The sequence below is a fragment of the Ananas comosus genome, unplaced genomic scaffold (genome assembly GCF_001540865.1).
Source record: "Ananas comosus cultivar F153 unplaced genomic scaffold, ASM154086v1, whole genome shotgun sequence".
NCBI lineage: Eukaryota > Viridiplantae > Streptophyta > Magnoliopsida > Poales > Bromeliaceae > Ananas > Ananas comosus.
Genome location: NW_017893608.1, coordinates 5,500 through 22,325, shown reverse-complemented (window position 1 = coordinate 22,325; position 16,826 = coordinate 5,500). Strand labels below are relative to the sequence as shown.

The 16,826-nt window shown below is 34.5% G+C and overlaps 2 protein-coding genes and 1 long non-coding RNA gene across 5 annotated transcripts; 2 read left to right on the top strand and 1 right to left on the bottom strand.

The window, feature by feature from the left end:
- The first annotated feature begins 3,154 nt into the window (after window positions 1–3,154).
- On the top strand, window positions 3,155–9,204 carry LOC109706434. 3 transcript variants are annotated; one of them, XM_020227242.1, is made up of 8 exons: window positions 3,155–3,311; window positions 4,600–4,732; window positions 5,638–6,161; window positions 6,861–7,191; window positions 7,287–7,554; window positions 7,698–7,790; window positions 7,978–8,436; window positions 8,686–9,204. In XM_020227242.1, exons 1-8 carry the CDS (start codon window positions 3,305–3,307, stop codon window positions 9,043–9,045), a joined length of 2,175 nt encoding a protein of 724 aa, XP_020082831.1. In that variant the 5' UTR covers window positions 3,155–3,304; the 3' UTR covers window positions 9,046–9,204. The 3 variants fall into 3 exon arrangements, with proteins under 3 accessions (XP_020082831.1, XP_020082832.1, XP_020082830.1); XM_020227243.1 differs by having other exon boundaries at window positions 4,594–4,732; window positions 8,710–9,204; XM_020227241.1 differs by having other exon boundaries at window positions 4,594–4,732.
- A 1,574-nt stretch (window positions 9,205–10,778) lies between these two features.
- LOC109706432 lies at window positions 10,779–12,747 on the top strand. The gene is made up of 2 exons (XR_002215196.1): window positions 10,779–10,868; window positions 12,338–12,747. It is a non-coding gene; the product is annotated as an uncharacterized LOC109706432 (long non-coding RNA).
- A 631-nt stretch (window positions 12,748–13,378) lies between these two features.
- LOC109706433 (transmembrane protein 45A-like) lies at window positions 13,379–15,603 on the bottom strand. The gene is made up of 2 exons (XM_020227240.1): window positions 15,018–15,603; window positions 13,379–14,008 (listed from the first exon to the last, which is right to left on the bottom strand). The coding sequence occupies exons 1-2, from the start codon at window positions 15,408–15,410 to the stop codon at window positions 13,490–13,492; spliced, it is 912 nt and encodes a 303-aa protein (XP_020082829.1). The 5' UTR covers window positions 15,411–15,603; the 3' UTR covers window positions 13,379–13,489.
- Between the last annotated feature and the right edge of the window lie 1,223 nt (window positions 15,604–16,826).

Below are 16,826 nucleotides of genomic sequence, written 5' to 3'. Positions count from 1 at the left end.
TATATATATATATATATATATATATATATAGGCTAGAGCTACTGTACTCTCATGACTATAAAGCCCTTCATACTCATAAGTTGTTTTCAATGATGAAACTTCCGAATCGATGATCCACTCAGTTAAATATGGTCTAAAGTATTTGAAACTTCTAAAAAATAAATTTCGTAATTTTTCGAAATCATAATAAATTTCATCAAGTGGGTATAAAATGAGGGATGATCAGATCCTTCAATTTAAGATCGGAGTTATTGATCTTTATCCATATAGTGAATAGAATTTTCTATCAAAAATTTAATCGATTTCAATTTTTTTACACCGTTAAGCTAGTAAAGATCCCTTACCGGCAGCTAAAAATTATCAATTTTATGACCTTTTGATCGTTAGGTAAATGATGTCGAAAAATTATAAAATTTGATTTCTAGACGTTTTGAATGATTTAAATAACGTTCAACGGTGTAGATCGTCGATTCGAAAGCTCTATCATCGAAAACAACTTATGAGTATGAGGGCGATCGTACTCATAAGAGTATAGTAGCCGGACTATCTCTCTCTCTCTCTCTCTCTCTCTCTCTCTATATATATATATATATATATNTGATCATTTCCACCCGTTAGATCATACTATTCAACCAACTGCCCACTCAACCCTAGGGGACCACTATCATTTTAAGTGGAGACCATCATCATCCTAACCACACATCCCATCAATCAACGGTTAAAAATTTATGAGTACAAGGGGGGTTCTATACTCATAAGAGTATAGTAGCCCCAGCATATATATATATATATAGAGTTGAGCTAGAATACTCTCGATAGTAAACGGAGCATTTTACTTTCGAGTTGTTTTCGATGATAGAGCTTTCAAATTGACGATCGGCTCCGTTAAATATGATCTAAACCATTTAAACTACCTAGAAATCAAATTTCACGCACTTTCGATATTGTTCTTTTATCCATCTAGTGAACAGAAAATGAATGGTTGAAAATGAATATTCTTTAAAAAATGATGATAGGAGTCTTGTAATCAAGATCAAGAGTATAGATCTTGTTTTAAATAGTTTAAAAAATTTTCTAACAAAAAGTCAATTGATTTGGATATCTTTACACCGTTAAACGAGAAAACGTCACTTATTCACCATTAAAATTACAAATTTTGAAACCCTTTGATCATTAGGCAAATGATGTTGAAAAAATTTGAAATTTGATTTCTAAACACTTTAAGTGGTATAGATCATGTTCAACGGAGCTGATCGTCAATTTGGAAGCTCTATCATCGAAAACAACTCGATAGTAAAATGCCTCGTTTACTATCGAGAGTATTCTAGCTCAACTCTATATATATATATATATATATATATATATATATATAGAATTATGCTACTATACTATCAATAGTACCAAGCCTTGGGTACTATTGAGTTTTCGGCCGTTGGATGAAAGGATGTGCGGTTAGGATAATAGTGGTCTCCGGTTAAATTGATAGTGGTCCCCTAGGGTTGAGTGGGTGGTTGGTTTAATAGTATAATCTAATGGGTGAAAATGATCAAAAGGTAGATCAAACGGTAGAAAACTCAATAGTACCAAGGCTTGGTACTATCGATAGTATAGTAGCCGGATTATATATATATATATATATATATATATATATATATATATATAGTAGGGCTATTGTGCTATCAGGAGCACAGCAGCTCTTGCGCTCCTAAGTTCCTAACCATTCATCAATTTTGATGGGTGGTTAGGATGAGAGAGAGAAAAGAAATTGAGGAGAAATTGAGTGTCTCAATTTCTCCTCTTTGAATTTATCCCCAATTTCTCTTATATATATATACATAGTAGGGCTACTGTGCTATTGGGAGAATAGCATCCCGTGTGCTCCTAAGTTCCTAATAATTCATCAATTTTGATGGGTGGTTGGGATGAGAGAGAGAAGAGAAATTGAGAAGAAATTGGGTATCTCAATTTCTCTTCTCTTTGAATATATCCCAAATTTCTCTTATCTCTCTTATCCCAACCAGCCATCAAAATTGATGGATGATTAGGAATTTAGGAGCACAGGGGCTATTGTGCTCCTAATAGCACAGTAGCCCTACTCTCTCTCTCTCTCTCTCTCTCTCTCTCTCTCTCTCTCTCTCTCTCTCTCTATATATATATATATATATATATATATAGAGAGAGAGAGAGAGAGTTGAGCTAGAATACTATCGATAGCAAACGGGCTCCGTTGCCACCCATTTATTTTCGATGATGGAGCCTCCAAATCGACGATCAGCACCATTGAACATGATCTATACCACTTGAAGTGTTTAGAAGTCAAATTTCATACATTTTCGACATTGTTCTTTTATCCATCGAGTGGACACAAAAATGAACGGCTGAAAATGAATATTCTTTAAAAAAATGATGGTAGGAGTCTTGTAATCAAGATCAAGAGTATAGATCTTGTTTTAAACAGTTTCAATAATTTTCTAACAAAATTCAATTGATTTGGATATCTTTACGCCGTTAAACGAAAAAACGCCTCATATTGACCATTAAAATTACAAATTTTGAAACTCTTTGATTATTAGGCAAATGATGTCGAAAAGATTTGAAATTTGATTTCTAAACACTTCAAGTGGTATAGATCATGTTCAACGGTGCCGATCGTCAATTTGGAGGCTCTATCATCGAAAACAAATGGGTGGCAATGGAGCCCGTTTGCTATCGATAGTATTCTAGCTCAACTATATATATATATATATATATATATATATATATATATATGGCAAGCATAGACTATCATATTCTTCCATGTGGGTAGCATTGATGACTTCTTTAGCCTTCAAATCATATTAGTTCACCATGCTGGAACAAGAGCCTTCAAATCATATCAGTTCGCCATGGTGGAGGACTTTTCTACTGTTGATTAATCTTTTTAATGTGTTCGAACTTGTTGAAATGCTTATTGCATTAGTGCCTTCTTTCAGGATATTGGAGTTAGTTACACCTATCTTTTTTTTGTTTTTGTTTTTGTTTAATTCCTGTTCACTTTAGTTCTAGAGTGAAGTTTTTTTTTGCAACAATTTTTTGTGCCTACTCTCTTTTAACATCTTAGGTTGGAAGTCCTGGAAATCATTAATTGTATTGATCCAACTTCTAACATTTTAACTGATTTAGATGTGTCCTATTATGATTTCAGCAAGCAGGTTATAAGAGCTCTTATGATACTAGAAAACAAGTGGAGCACAATGGTCAACGGACAAATTCCCGTTCGCCAGGGTTTCGCAATGACCGTAGAAGAGCTAATACTCGAAGTGCGATGACTGGTAATACAGAACCCTCTTAGCTTGTTATTCCGATCTTGCATATGAGATGCAAAATATAATTATACTGTAGGTAATTAGGTATTACGGGTTTGTTCTTTGGTTTTTTTTTTGGTAGGAAGATATATCAACCTGTTATTTGATTTGCTCAAAGCATAGTGCTTAATTGGAAAAATGCTGGACTTGTTTGTATTTACTTGTCTTGGTAACCATCTATAAAATTTGTTTGAAATTAAACTTTTACTTCTTACTAAATATGAATTAACTTCTAGTCTGAACGAGAATTGGAGAAATACCATTTCTCAGGGTGGGGGTTTCGGCCGACCAGCAAGGATACTTCATATTTTGTTTCCTTTTACCTATCTACAATTATAAAGCAGTGAGTGATTGTTAAAACCAAATTCTTTACCGGGCATCACTTCATATTTGTACCACCCTTTTGTTGATCACCATTCCATGCATTACTTAATCAGATCAGAATTTGATTAGCAACTGCTATATTTTTGAACACAGAATGCAAAAATTCTGCAATTCACATCACGGAATAAAACCGAAAAAGGAAAAATATTAGAACTTTAACTTCTCCAGATTGTACCTCCTTCTCTTGTCGAATCAGACCCAGAGGTCATGCCTCCTGAAAGTAGAGGACCCTTGTTAGCCATTGAGTTACTGAGAATATCTGAGCGTATATCCGAAACAAATTAGAGTATATATAATCAGAAATGCAATTTCTATTGAGTAGCTCTCTCTCTCTCTCTCTCTCTCTCTCTCTCTCTCTCTATATATATATATATATATAGCTTTGCAATGTTGGATCATAGGAGCCGGTGAATCTGCTAAAATATTACTGCCCGATATATAGGTAAAGAAAGAAATTCAGAAATATACTAAACTCCCACACATCCCAATGATAATTTTTTGTGATTTACATGGTTTCTATCTGCAGTCTGATTCCTTGGTTACTTCTTGTAAATAAGTTTCTCTTAGCAGCTTCCTTAAGTTCATCAAGCTATAATTTGTTGTCTCTTGTGTTTATTGACTGAAGGAAAAGAGAACGATTTTCTGTATCCTCCCATCATGAACTTTGTTTTCATTATATTATGTTTAATTATTTACGTTAGAATGTTTTTATTGTTACTCTAGCCAAATTGAATATTAACTCATTATTGACTTAGATTGAAACATCTACTATTGTCGTGTGTTCCACTTCATCTAAAGAATGAGGTGCATGATTTTGCTATTACTGGATGTTTATATAGATTGTCTGACGCATAGTCTTTGTTAGATGCAGGTGTTAATCAGGAATTTCGCATAGTAAGGGATAACAGAATGAATAACAATGAGGATATGGAGAAAAAGACAGAATTGGCTCAACACAGATCTCCTGAACATGAGGAATCAATATCCAATGTCCCTGAGAAGAGGTCTAAATTTTTTGCACTTCCTTGAATCACTCTTTTTTTTCCTTCTGATTCTACCACCTTCAGTACAGTATTGTCATCAGCTCTCTATTCTTTTTGCTTATTGCTGCATTTTTAGTGTTCCAAGCTTTCTCCTATGTTTCCTTGTTTTTCACTGCATATATATAGTAAACGAGACAGACTTATTTTAGTGTGTATCAATATGCACATCTAAGTACATACTTAGCCATACTCATATATGTAACTATTCTACGGGGCACATTTATGTATGAATACCGCTACGGCGTTGCATATATTTATTTATGCACATTTTTATTATTTCCCACCAAAACCACATCAGCTTAGTTACTACATGTACTCATGTACTCACATTCATGTAGGTATGAGCTTTAATCTTGCGCAATGCACAAGAGGAAAAAATAGGTGACATAAATAAGTAGTAAATGTGAAATGTTTGAGATGTTTAGGAATCATGATTCCGAAGGAATAATATTGCAAACAGATCACTAGTGAGCAAAAATAAAAATTATATGAATCACGCCCTTTAATTAGTGAGGTGACTAAACAATTTTCCATGAAAATTTCCAATTATGTATATACTAGGATGCCTTTTGTAAGCTATCATCATTGTACTGTTAGCAACTGATAACTTGGAACATCATCCATTAGATGAAGCTATAAATTTCCTCTCTGAGATATTTGATTAGTCTGATACCGCATTTTGTATGGCTATGTGCAAGGTTGTAAAGATAATCTAGTGATATATGTATCAATGACGCCAGTGCTCTTTCTCCTGTCCAGCAGCGTTATACATCATGCTGGTAGTGTTTCATGTATTGAATGCTTGCTTTAGAGAAGATTTTCAGACTTTTTCACATTTTTTGCTCATCCATTTTTTCTTTCTGTAGCTCTGCTGATGTGCGAACTGATCGAAAACATTCATCTACAAGGAATTCAGTGAAGTACCATCCATCTCGAGAGTTAGCCAAAAATTGTAAGCACTTACTGCCTGGACAGACACGTGAAACCACAACTATTCCTCACGCAAAAAGAGAGGGGCAAAGTAGCCCTCAAAAAAATTCAGCAACTGAATCTTCAATTGGGGTATACTCCTTGAATTTCGATCCAGTTCACGTTCCATCTCCTGAATCCAAAGCAGCTGGAACCCATGGGGCTATTCGTCGTGAAGTTGGAGTTGTTGGTGCTCGTAGACCGTCGCAGTCATCTGTTCCTAGCAGTTCAAATCCTGATCCTATTTGGGGAAAGGATAGTTCCAATTTGGCTGGACTCTCTGGGCTCTCTGCTTACACATCTAAAGGGAGTCAAACCAGCCAAGCTCCTGCTTCAGAGATTATGTTGCGTGGTGTAACTATTACTAGATATTCCCAGCGCAGTAACAAATCGCACCAGCCATCTGCAGGTCACCAGAAAGGTATGGTTTATATAGTGCACTGTAACTGTAAGAATTATCATTAATTTGTTTTCTTGTGAAATTTTCTGTTTTTATCTATTGTACGTATGCTTTCTAGACACTTCATCTTTGCTCTTATTTGATTACATTCCTACTATGTAACCTTGTTGGAGCAATGCTATTTGCTAGTTGCTGTAGTTATTTAGATGATTTCTAAGGTTTTGTAGTTACTGAATTGGTTTATGCAACTATGATTTTGCATTGTCATCTTTCTCCACGGAAAATATTTTTGAACCTGGATATATTTCCATTCATTTGCGTGCATCTACATCTGACTGATGGTATTTTGTTTGGAGGATAGATCAATCTCTCTGGTACGAACTTAAACCACGACAAAAAGTGTTTATGCAGAAGCCATTTAGGTAGACCATTTGAAATTATTCTTCGTTGTGTGACCCTGAACTGTTATAGCACTTTAATCTCTAATTGTGCAGTCCATGATGATGCACTGACGAATTTTCAAGAAACGGTTGCATTTTCCTAAAAGTTTGTATATTGATGGTATTCTAGGTTAACACTCATTCACCAGTGATGTTCATAATAGTAGTAAGTAGATGCCACTGTTTATCAGATAAATTAGCTTCTTAAAGCGAGTATATGATATAAATTCTCATTCTTTTGCTTTGTCATTGCGTTGTAATTCCAAATAGATTTCTGCAGCCATGCAGCGCAACATGGAGTGGAAGCCAAAAACAAGTTTAAAGTCCACCACCATTAGCCCAGCTGTGACCATGACAACTCCTGCTGCTGCTTTGGCTGATACCAGCAATTTAAGTGCAGTGGACGTTAATGGCTTGTCGAACAAACTTTCTCAAGCTAATATATCAGATGATCGACATGTCATCATTCCAGAACATCTTCGCGTGCCAGAATCTGAATATGCCTGCCTAACGTTTGGCAGTTTTGGTGTGGGACTTGACCCAACTGAGGGATTGACTTCTGCTTCTCAGGCATTTGAAAAGTCAGAACAGTTTAACGAGCCTTGTTCAAGGTGTCTTCGTCGTTTTATCATTCCTATTCATTACTTTTTACTATTAGATATTGTAAAAATTGCTGAATCATATTTGCTGTTTTGGTTGCTGGCAGTATATCAGAATCAGTTCCCATAGTCTCCAATGAGGTTGCGTCTGCTTCTGAACACAAAGACATAGATGACCTAGAGAGATCTTTGCAGTTTGACTCTTTTGCACCAGCTGCGGAAACTGATGAAACACCACAGGAAATCAACGGGTCATTGAATTCTCAAAAAGCAGACGACTATGCAGATATTGGGTTAGTACAAAGTGACAGCCCCCTCTTCAGTTCAGCAGAGGCACAAAAGCTGCAGAACCCTCCAAGCTTGCCCAGCTTCTCAGTAAGTACTATGTGAACCAGAATAATTTATAATTTAACACCAGATATTTTTTTGTGCTTTAAGATAAATTATTTATTATTAATGTATAAATTATTTTGTATTAATATCTCCCAAATCTTATATTATTTTTATTTTTTAAACAGGTGTATGACAGCCATACGAGTGATGATGCCCCATTTTTCAGAACTGCTATAGGGGATAATGTCCACTCTCTAGGGTTAGCTTCACCATCTGAGGTACCTCTAGTTGAAAATATTCAAGATTTTATTATATTATTTACAAATAGTAGTGAACTTGCTCATCATTATTATTCTTGGTGATTTTAAGTGGAAGTATGACAGTCTTTACATCCTTTATTACTTTGTTTTATATTTTTAGGGAGCATTTTATTGTTTTCGTTATTATACATGTTCTTATCTGCAGGGTTTGAGTTCACATATTGCGAGCAGTAGCAGTCCTGCTATTGTCACAACACAGCAGCAGCAGCAACAGTTGGTTCAGCCACAACCTGTTACACAGCTATACCCGCAAGTCCATATCTCGCACTTCCCGAATTTCATGCCATATCGGCACATCATTTCCCCAGTCTATGTCCCGCCAATGGCCATGCCAAACTATTCTACTAATATTGCCTATCCACATCCACCAAACGGAAGCAATTATCTCGTGATGCCTGGTGGGAGCTCGCACTTGAATGCAGGCGGATTGAAGTATGGAGCATCACAGTATAAATCGGCTCCTTCTGGTACGGGATATGGAAATTACACCCATCCAGCGGGCTTTACTATCAGTTCTCCTGGTGCTTTTGGTGGTACGACTGGCCTTGAGGAGATGGCCAGGGTGAAATTTAAAGACAACAACCTATACGTCCCAAATCCACAGGTTTCATTGGAACTTTAAAGTACTATGCATTATGGCATCTTGGCAATATCTTAATTTTATCATGTTAGTAAAATAGCTATGGACTTGTTTGGGTATATTTGTGACTGCTCGATACTTTGTTTTTCCTGTCAGATAAGTATACTTCATGTTCCAACTTAACTGTTATAAAAAATTTGCTATCTGATAGAATCTGACAGTTCTAAGTTCCAACTAACCATTAAATTTATGCTTTAAACCTCATAATGCTAGATATTTTGGGCATGTAATCTACAGCCAGAGACATCTGACATCTGGATTCAAACGCCAAGAGAGGTTCCGACTCTGCAGTCGCCTCAGTACTACAACTTATCGGGGCAAGCGACGCACGCCTCTTTCATGCCGACCCACGCTGGCCATGCTTCTTTCAACGCAGCAGCCCAATCTTCTAATGTGCAATACCCGGGCTTGTACCATCCGCAGCAACAGGCCTCGATCGTGGGCCCCCACCACTTGGTGCACCAGCAGGTCCCTTCGCCACTTGGTGGTAGTGTCGGGGCCGCTCCTGGGCCCCAGGTTGGGGCCTACCAGCAGCCCCAGCTTGGTCATCTGAATTGGACAACCAACTTCTGAGAGAATCTTTTTTTTTTTTTTTACTCTTCTATATTGTGTAAGTAGTTGTGGAAGTAGCTTAATGTATGAGTAGGGTTCCTGAGCTTTAAATCTGTAGTAGTAAGTACACTGTTCTTCAGGTGTATTGAACTAAGCAATGCAGTAGCCATTTTAAATGTCTGTTTTCTGCTAAATGATTTTTGACTTTTAATTTTGATGTGGGTCCTGTATTTAATTCGTAATCACTTGTAAAAGTAACCCATGAGGGAGGGTGAAGTAGGGTTAGAAGGTAAAAGGAGATGGATTAGTGATCCTTCTCTTGTTTTGCTCCTCATATTTTCTTTAACTTCAAAACCACTTCTGAAAAAATAATTTTAAACTTTGAAAAAGGCTGTAATTCACTTTGCAGTAGATTGAAATTGGTGAGTCCATTCATAGTGAGTTACATCTCAACGGTTTTTTTGTCTAAAGGGTAAATTTCAATTTGCCCTTATGTGGTTTACCTCTTTTTATTTTGTCATCCTACTGTTTAAAAAGGTGTGCTTAACTTTTCTAAGGTTTAACTGATTTTTTTTTCTTTTTTTTTTTTTTTTTCTTTTTTTTAACTTTGCCACCATGAAGTTTAACAATTACACTTAATTATTCTGTGATTTTTTAAAAACTTTACTTTGCTACCCTACTTGGTAGTAGATTTTTTTCAGTAAAATTAAAGATAAATTATAGGGTAGTTAAGTTTAATTTTTTGCATCATTGGATGATAAAATAAAAATATGCTAAACCACTAAGGCAAGTGGAAGTTTACCCTAAGAAAAAAAACTCAAATACAAAAATGACGAAAAATTTTGAGTTGTAGTGAGTTGAAATCTCAAAACTCAATTTAATTTATTAAAATATTTACACACCACTAATGTAAAAGTGACATATATTAATTATTGATGCATCATCAATTATAATATTGCTATTTAACTTTTACATCAGTGATGCATCAATATTTAATTAACTAAATTGAATTGTGAAATTTGATTGCAATAATTCTAAATGTTCAGGTTAGAAATTGCAACAAATAAAAGTTTTAGAACGGAAGTGTCATCTGCCTGATAGTTTGAGGACCGATCGTGAAATTTTTCCTTTTTCATTCTATCATCAGTTTGAGCAATGTTTTATAGCTAAACCAAAATTGCGATCAACTTGGTTAAGAAATTTATTTACCGTGAGATGCTTAGTAAGAATGAAGCCTTGCGAGTAGTTCGCTAGTATGTTCTTCATCTTAGCCAAATTCGAATGCATCTCATTGGAATGTATAGTACTCAGTACGAATCTAAAACGGCGCCGAGTGTTATCTAACAATTGAATGAGATGCATCTCCTAGAATTTTTATCACAAACTTAATCTCTATCTAACAACACAATACATTAGAATTTTTTTTTTTATTTTTAAAAGGAAAAAAAAAAGACAACAGCAAGGAACCTTGTATCATTGTTTGACATGCTTTATTAAGCAAATCAATCCTCCCAGGAAGGATAGTGTTCCTATGCTTCTATAAATGTTAGGAATCATAATCTATTTTCCTAATTCCTAATCCACTATATCTTCACAGCTGATAGAATACTACATAATCAATGTTCCAGGATTCAAAATCATCAAATGTTTGGCCATTAATTGATTGATTTCATGCCTAAAAATGGTTTCAAGATCTCACTATAAATGTTTTAGCAAACCCATTAACTTGCTTTGATTTCAAAAATACATTTACCCTTTACCTCTGTTGTTTGATACAACACTCAGAATGAAGGGCTTCCACCACATCTTCTCTCTATTCCTACTGCTTCTTGTGGTTTCCTCAAGTATGTATCCTACATAAACCCTTAAATTCAGGCCCTTTCTTGCACCATGATTGGTTTTTTTTTTTTTTTTTTTTTTTTTTTTGAGAGAGAGAAAAATAACATGTTATTCATTTCGTTAATTTTTTTAAAAAATAAATTTAGTTGGAAATACAAAGCAATTAGGTTTTCGAATTTAGAACCATGTTAATAATCAAATTCTTTGTCACCAACACTAGGGGCTGCCGTTATTGTTTTTTGCTTTACATTTTTGTACTGAAAAATTTTAATGCGGAGGTGCGCAATTATGAGATTTATCTGGCCAAAATAAAAAAAAAGTGTGATTTTCCTTTTCTTTTATTTTTTTTAATATTTTTCTGTATTGTGTTTCTAAAAAAGATGTACTAGGATGGATGCAACGTTACCTAGCAATTATAAGAATAAAGAAGCCCATCATCTTAGTCATCTATCATATAAAATTCATACAATGATAACAAAGGATGGTCTAAGTTTTTAAGAAGCTTCTTTTTCTAAATGCAAATACTTTAGTTTCACAAAATTGTGACCTTTTTAGTTTATTGTTGTGTTAGTAATTCTACATGGTACTCTTGAAGAATGTGTATTTATTAATTAAAATTCGTTACATTTTTTAGTGTTAATGCATCAAGTAAACAGCAGGAACAAATCGGTGTACATCAATCCCTGTACACCGAATTGATTTCACCGTTGTGCAGTAGAAAAAGATCACAAACCGAAGTTTACGAAAACTCACTATAAGAAAATTAATACTTACGAACGTTTTTTTTCTATATTTTACAATACATAAAAAAGTTCTAAAATAATTTACCATCGCATTTAGAAGTATCGATGAATAAAAAGTCGTTATATATACATGTAGTGATGTTTATATCAAATATCGATAAAATATATTCCGATGCTTATTAACGTCATAATTTTTTGATGCTATAAAGCATCAAAAAATTTTAGAAAAAATAATAAATACGTTTTTCCTTAGCGACGTCATAAAATGTTCTTATAATAAAATTATCTTATAGCGACGGTAATATGAAATTATCTATAAGGTTCACTAATTGCTACTTTTATAATTTGATATTGAAAAAACTTTAAATACCACCTTTGTGATTTTATATACTTTCTCATTTTAGTATTATGTGGTTTAAAGTGTATTAATTTAGTGCACTATAGTTTTATTTTTATTTTTTTATTATTGATTTCACTAATTTTTTGGTTAAATCAGTGACAAAGTTAAAATTAAAAGGTACTAAAGTGAATATTTGATAAACCTAGGTAGAGTATCTGAAATTTTTTTGTATATAATTTAATTAAATATTAACGAAAAAGCTGACAAAAAGATAAAAATAAAACTACATAACACTAACTTGATACACTTTAAATCATAAGGCACTAAAGTGAAAAAGTACGAAAATAGAGGAATGGTATTTGAAGTTTACCCTTGATGATATTTGATATAGCAATGGTGGTCGAAATAAAGGCGCGTGATCATTGGCTACCAGAGCACACGTGTGTGAAGATCATTGGCTCAGGCAAGTGTAGTGAGGGCCCATGCGCCGCGGCGTGCACCAAGGAGCGTAACGGTAACGGCGTGTGCTTTGACGGAGTTTGCCGCTGCTACTACTACTGCGAAGAGCCACCAAAATAATTAGCGTTTGATTACGTGTTATAGATTGAAAGATAAATAATAATAATAACATTATTTGCCTTTTTAAATTAGAGATTTGGGATTGTTCCCGTCATAAAAAGAGAGAACCAAAAATTTATAATAAACGCATTAATTTTTTGGGTCATAATATGTTAGTGAGTGGTAGCTAGTGTTAGCATTTTGTTACTTGGATCATTGACTTGGTGATGAGTTTGGCTCTTTTTTGTTAAGTGTTGTCCAATAATGAAGTGCGCTTATGGTGAACTTTTGGGATGTTAATTTGGTTGCAAAATTACTTTTCTTTGATTGGATTTGTCTTTGAAAATGATGGGGCATTTTGAAATACAGTATCGTATTAGACTGTCAACGAGTCAAACACGAGCAAGTTGGACTGCCTAGTTTCTATTTTTATTAAATGAATTAAACACGAGCTAGAGCCGGCTCATTTTCGCTCATTTATTAAACAATATGAATATGATATCGAGCAAAAAAATTCAGCTCATGTTCATCTTTTATTAACTATTTTCTTTTAAGAAAATATTTTTATTGAATTGTTGAGCACGACTTTGGATTGGCTACAGTCTTCTTTCATTAATATTTCATAAGGTAGTTTTTTAATTTTATTTTTCAATATAAAAACACTACTTGTTAATTACATATAAGGCGTAAATCTTATGCGAATTCCTCTAAAAATTTATACACAGTTTTAAATTTTCAATATTAAAAAAATTGGTGTGAAAATATTGATCCTTGAATGAATATGATATAAGATGTGTACTCACTTTTTATGTGCATAAAAAATAGTATAATTCTTTTGGATATCATTTTATACAAATATACTAAGACAAATAAGTATAGAAAAATAATTTTTCATACTTATTCTAAAAACCACACACGGAGTTAGCATTTCAAAACAGTCATGTTTCCACTATAACTGCACATGATATATTAATCTCTCGACACGTCAAACGGACGGTTGAGATTGCTTGAGATCTTCAGCTTCAGGAGAAGAGATCAAAGAAACATCCCCACCCCCTGATCTTAGTTTCCTGTACTCAACACACTTGCTGTCGGTTCTCAGGCACAAATAAGCCACCAAAACTGCTATCCCGGCCAGAGTCCAGCTGAACTGCAGGTTTGCCAGCGCCGTCGCCCGCCGACTCGCTTCCTCCGTTCTGCATGCAACTGCACTCATGAAACTGCCACTGCCGCTGCCACCGCCCGTGCCGCTACCGCTTTCTGTGCTGTAACACCCTTTCGGAAGAAACCGCGGGAGCCACAGCGCAAAGCCCATGACGACGAACCAGCACCCCTGGAAAAGGACTGACGCCGACCTCACCGTCGCCGCCATGAAGCTGCTTGGGAGTCCCACGGTCGCGACGGTGGCGAGAAAGGAAAAGGCCACTACGAGCTGCAGGAGCCAGTGGTAGTGGCCCTCGAGCCCCGCGTGGTCCGCGGAGTGGAAGCTGAGGAGAAAGAGCTCCTGCACATTCGTGTGTATATATATATATATATATAGGGATAAGAATTGAGCTTCTATACTTTGAAAAGTACAGAGTTATTAGTGCTAGTAAATTTTCAGCGCTTGAATTAAGGATTGTGCTGTAAGGATGATAGGGTTGAGTAGGTGATTGATTAAGTAGTATAATTTAATGAATGTAAATGATCAAAAAAATAAATCTCACGATAAAATATTTATAAGTATCAAGTGCTTTATGCTTTTATAAGCACTATAGCTGGACTCTAGAAATAATATCTAATATGGCTTTCAAAATTTTATAAGTATATATATTATTTATTCTAAAAGATCAAAATATTTTTACTAATTTTTAAAAGAAAATTCATAAAATTCTATGTTTTTTAGGGTTTACTAATGAGGTTGAATTTTAGAAAAATATTTTGATTATTTTAGAATACATTTAAAAATTATGAATAATAGTAAGGAATAAATGAGCAAAATTAAGTCCTATATAAATATAGGCAAAAGTTCGGGATTTACTATAAAATCAATTAGAACAGAAACCTATATAAACTCTTTTTATACAATATGTATAAAGGTTACTAAAAGAATAATTGAAATCATGCATGATTATCCATATTTTCTTGTGACTTTTTTGCCAATATTCATAGACCAATGAATAATTAAAAAAAAGCTCGTCGGAGCGAAATTTCATGAACTATACATATATACTACTAGCTAGAAATTCATTCATTTTTTTTCTGACAATAAATGCTGTTGCAATTGATAACTATTAGTTACAATAATAACTTTCTGCGACAAATAAGAATCTTTTCAAAGCGGTACTATGAATCTTATAATAATAGATGACTGAAAATGTTGATTTCTATTATGATAATAGTATAAACTGTTGGAATAAATTTTTTTTGATGCCATTAAAATAATGTAATCGAAAAAAATTATTGTAATGTATTTGCAGAGTTCAAAAATACAAAAAAAAAAAGAAAAAAGAAAAAAGAATTTGTTACTATGCCTGCGCAAAAACGGAGGCGGCGAGAGTTCCGACGAGACTTCGGAGTGCGTCGGGGGAAGCAGAGAGGTCGACTGCTAGGGCGACCGAAGCGTAGACGGCGAGATGGAGAAACATGGTGGCGTGCTCGTAGTTGTCGGGCTTGAAAGATAGGCTCAGAAGAGGGTAGTCGAGGATTTGGACGGCGGCGGCGGCGGCGGAGAAGGAGAGGAGGAGGTAGAGTTCCGAGTGTTTAGGAATGGTTACTGGAGTAGTACTAGTGAAAGGAAACCATGTTGATGAGGTGAAATTGGAGGGGCCTTTGAGTTTGTAAGTTTTGATGGTGTTAAGAGTGTGCCAGATGCCTATTATTGTGAAGGCTAGGCCCGGGATAATGTGGCCTAAGAATGTTCCCATGGCTTGGCTTGGCTTGGCTTGCTTTTGCTGCTACTGATGTGGGCTGAGCTTGTTTGGGTTATATAGAGAGAAAGTTACGAATATTTGATGTTTCTTTGTTGGGATCATTTTCTTCAATTTATTGTCTAATAAGATACTGAGATTTGTAGGAGCTTCTTAGTGGAGTCAATAGTAAGATACTTAGATTTGTAGGAGCTTCTTAGTGGAGTCAATAGTAAGATACTTAGATTTGCAGGAGCTTCTCAGTGGAGTCAATAGGAATGCAAACGGAACGGATGGAGAGGCGGGAGGGATTCTTGCTCCATTTCTTATTGGGTTGGAATGGACTCTGAACGAATTAAATATAATTTTATTTTTTTACTACCATTTATAACTTCATACAGGACAGATCAGAACAGGAGCAGATTTTTGGCTGATCACGACAGATAAAAGGAAGAAAGAGATCTCCCGCCTATGCTACATTTATTTAGTGAATCAAACCGGATTATATTTTTTTATATTTTTTATTTTTAATTTTTACTACATTCGACTAATAGGGACATGAGCTCCACCAATCCAGAGCCATTTACATCCCTAGGAGCCATACTCATAATTACAAAGATATATATATATATAGGGAAAACTTCAAATACCTTCCTTGTCGTTTCACTTTTTCTCACTTTAGAACTCTGTGGTTTAAAGTATCAAATTAGTATCTTGTGGTTTCACACTTTCTCATTTTAGTACTGTGTGGTTTCAAGTGTATCAAGTTAGTACCTTATGGTTTAAAGTGTATCCAGTTAGTACCCTGTGGGTTCGTACTTTTTCACTTTACTACTCTGTTGTTTAAAGTGTATCAAATTAGTACCATGTGGTTTCGCACTTTCTCACTTTAATATCCTGTGGTTTCAAGTGTATCAAGTTAGTACTCTGTGATTTTATTTTTGTATCAAGTTAATATCCTGTGTTTTTATTTTTGTATCAAATTAGTATCCTGTGGTTTTATTTTTCTCCAAATGAAATATTAAACCACAGAGTACTAAAGTGAGAAAGTACGAAACCACAGAGTACTAACTTGATATACTTTAAACCACAAGATACTAAAGTGAGAAAGTACGAAACCACAGGGTACTAACTTGATACTTTTTAAACCACAGGGTACTAAAGTGAGAAAAAGTGAAACCACAAGGAGGTTTTTTAAAATTTACCCTTTTTTAATTGATATACTTTTATAATTTATAATTTATAATTTAAAGTATCAATTAATCAAGTTAAAGTATCTTATTTATTATTATCATTAATTATTCTAATTTTATTCGCTACAAAGTAGCTAAAATGATAGAATTTGATAAATTATATTAATTTGAAAATAGAGGGAAAAATAAAAGAGTTTCAATAAAAAATAAAATATAATTGCTGAGGGTTCTCTATTCATTT

Excerpts from the sequence above, each read along its gene's own strand:
- LOC109706434 (XM_020227241.1), top strand. Across the intron at positions 4,733-5,637 it reads TCCAATGTCCCTGAGAAGAG|CTCTGCTGATGTGCGAACTG; the intron begins GTCTAAATTTTT and ends TTCTTTCTGTAG. Across the intron at positions 6,162-6,860 it reads ATCTGCAGGTCACCAGAAAG|CCATGCAGCGCAACATGGAG; the intron begins GTATGGTTTATA and ends AGATTTCTGCAG.
- LOC109706433 (XM_020227240.1), bottom strand. The coding sequence starts at position 15,410 with ATGGGAACATTCTTAGGCCACATTATCCCGGGCCTAGCCTTCACAATA. Across the intron at positions 14,009-15,017 it reads CCGCCTCCGTTTTTGCGCAG|GAGCTCTTTCTCCTCAGCTT; the intron begins GCATAGTAACAA and ends ACGAATGTGCAG.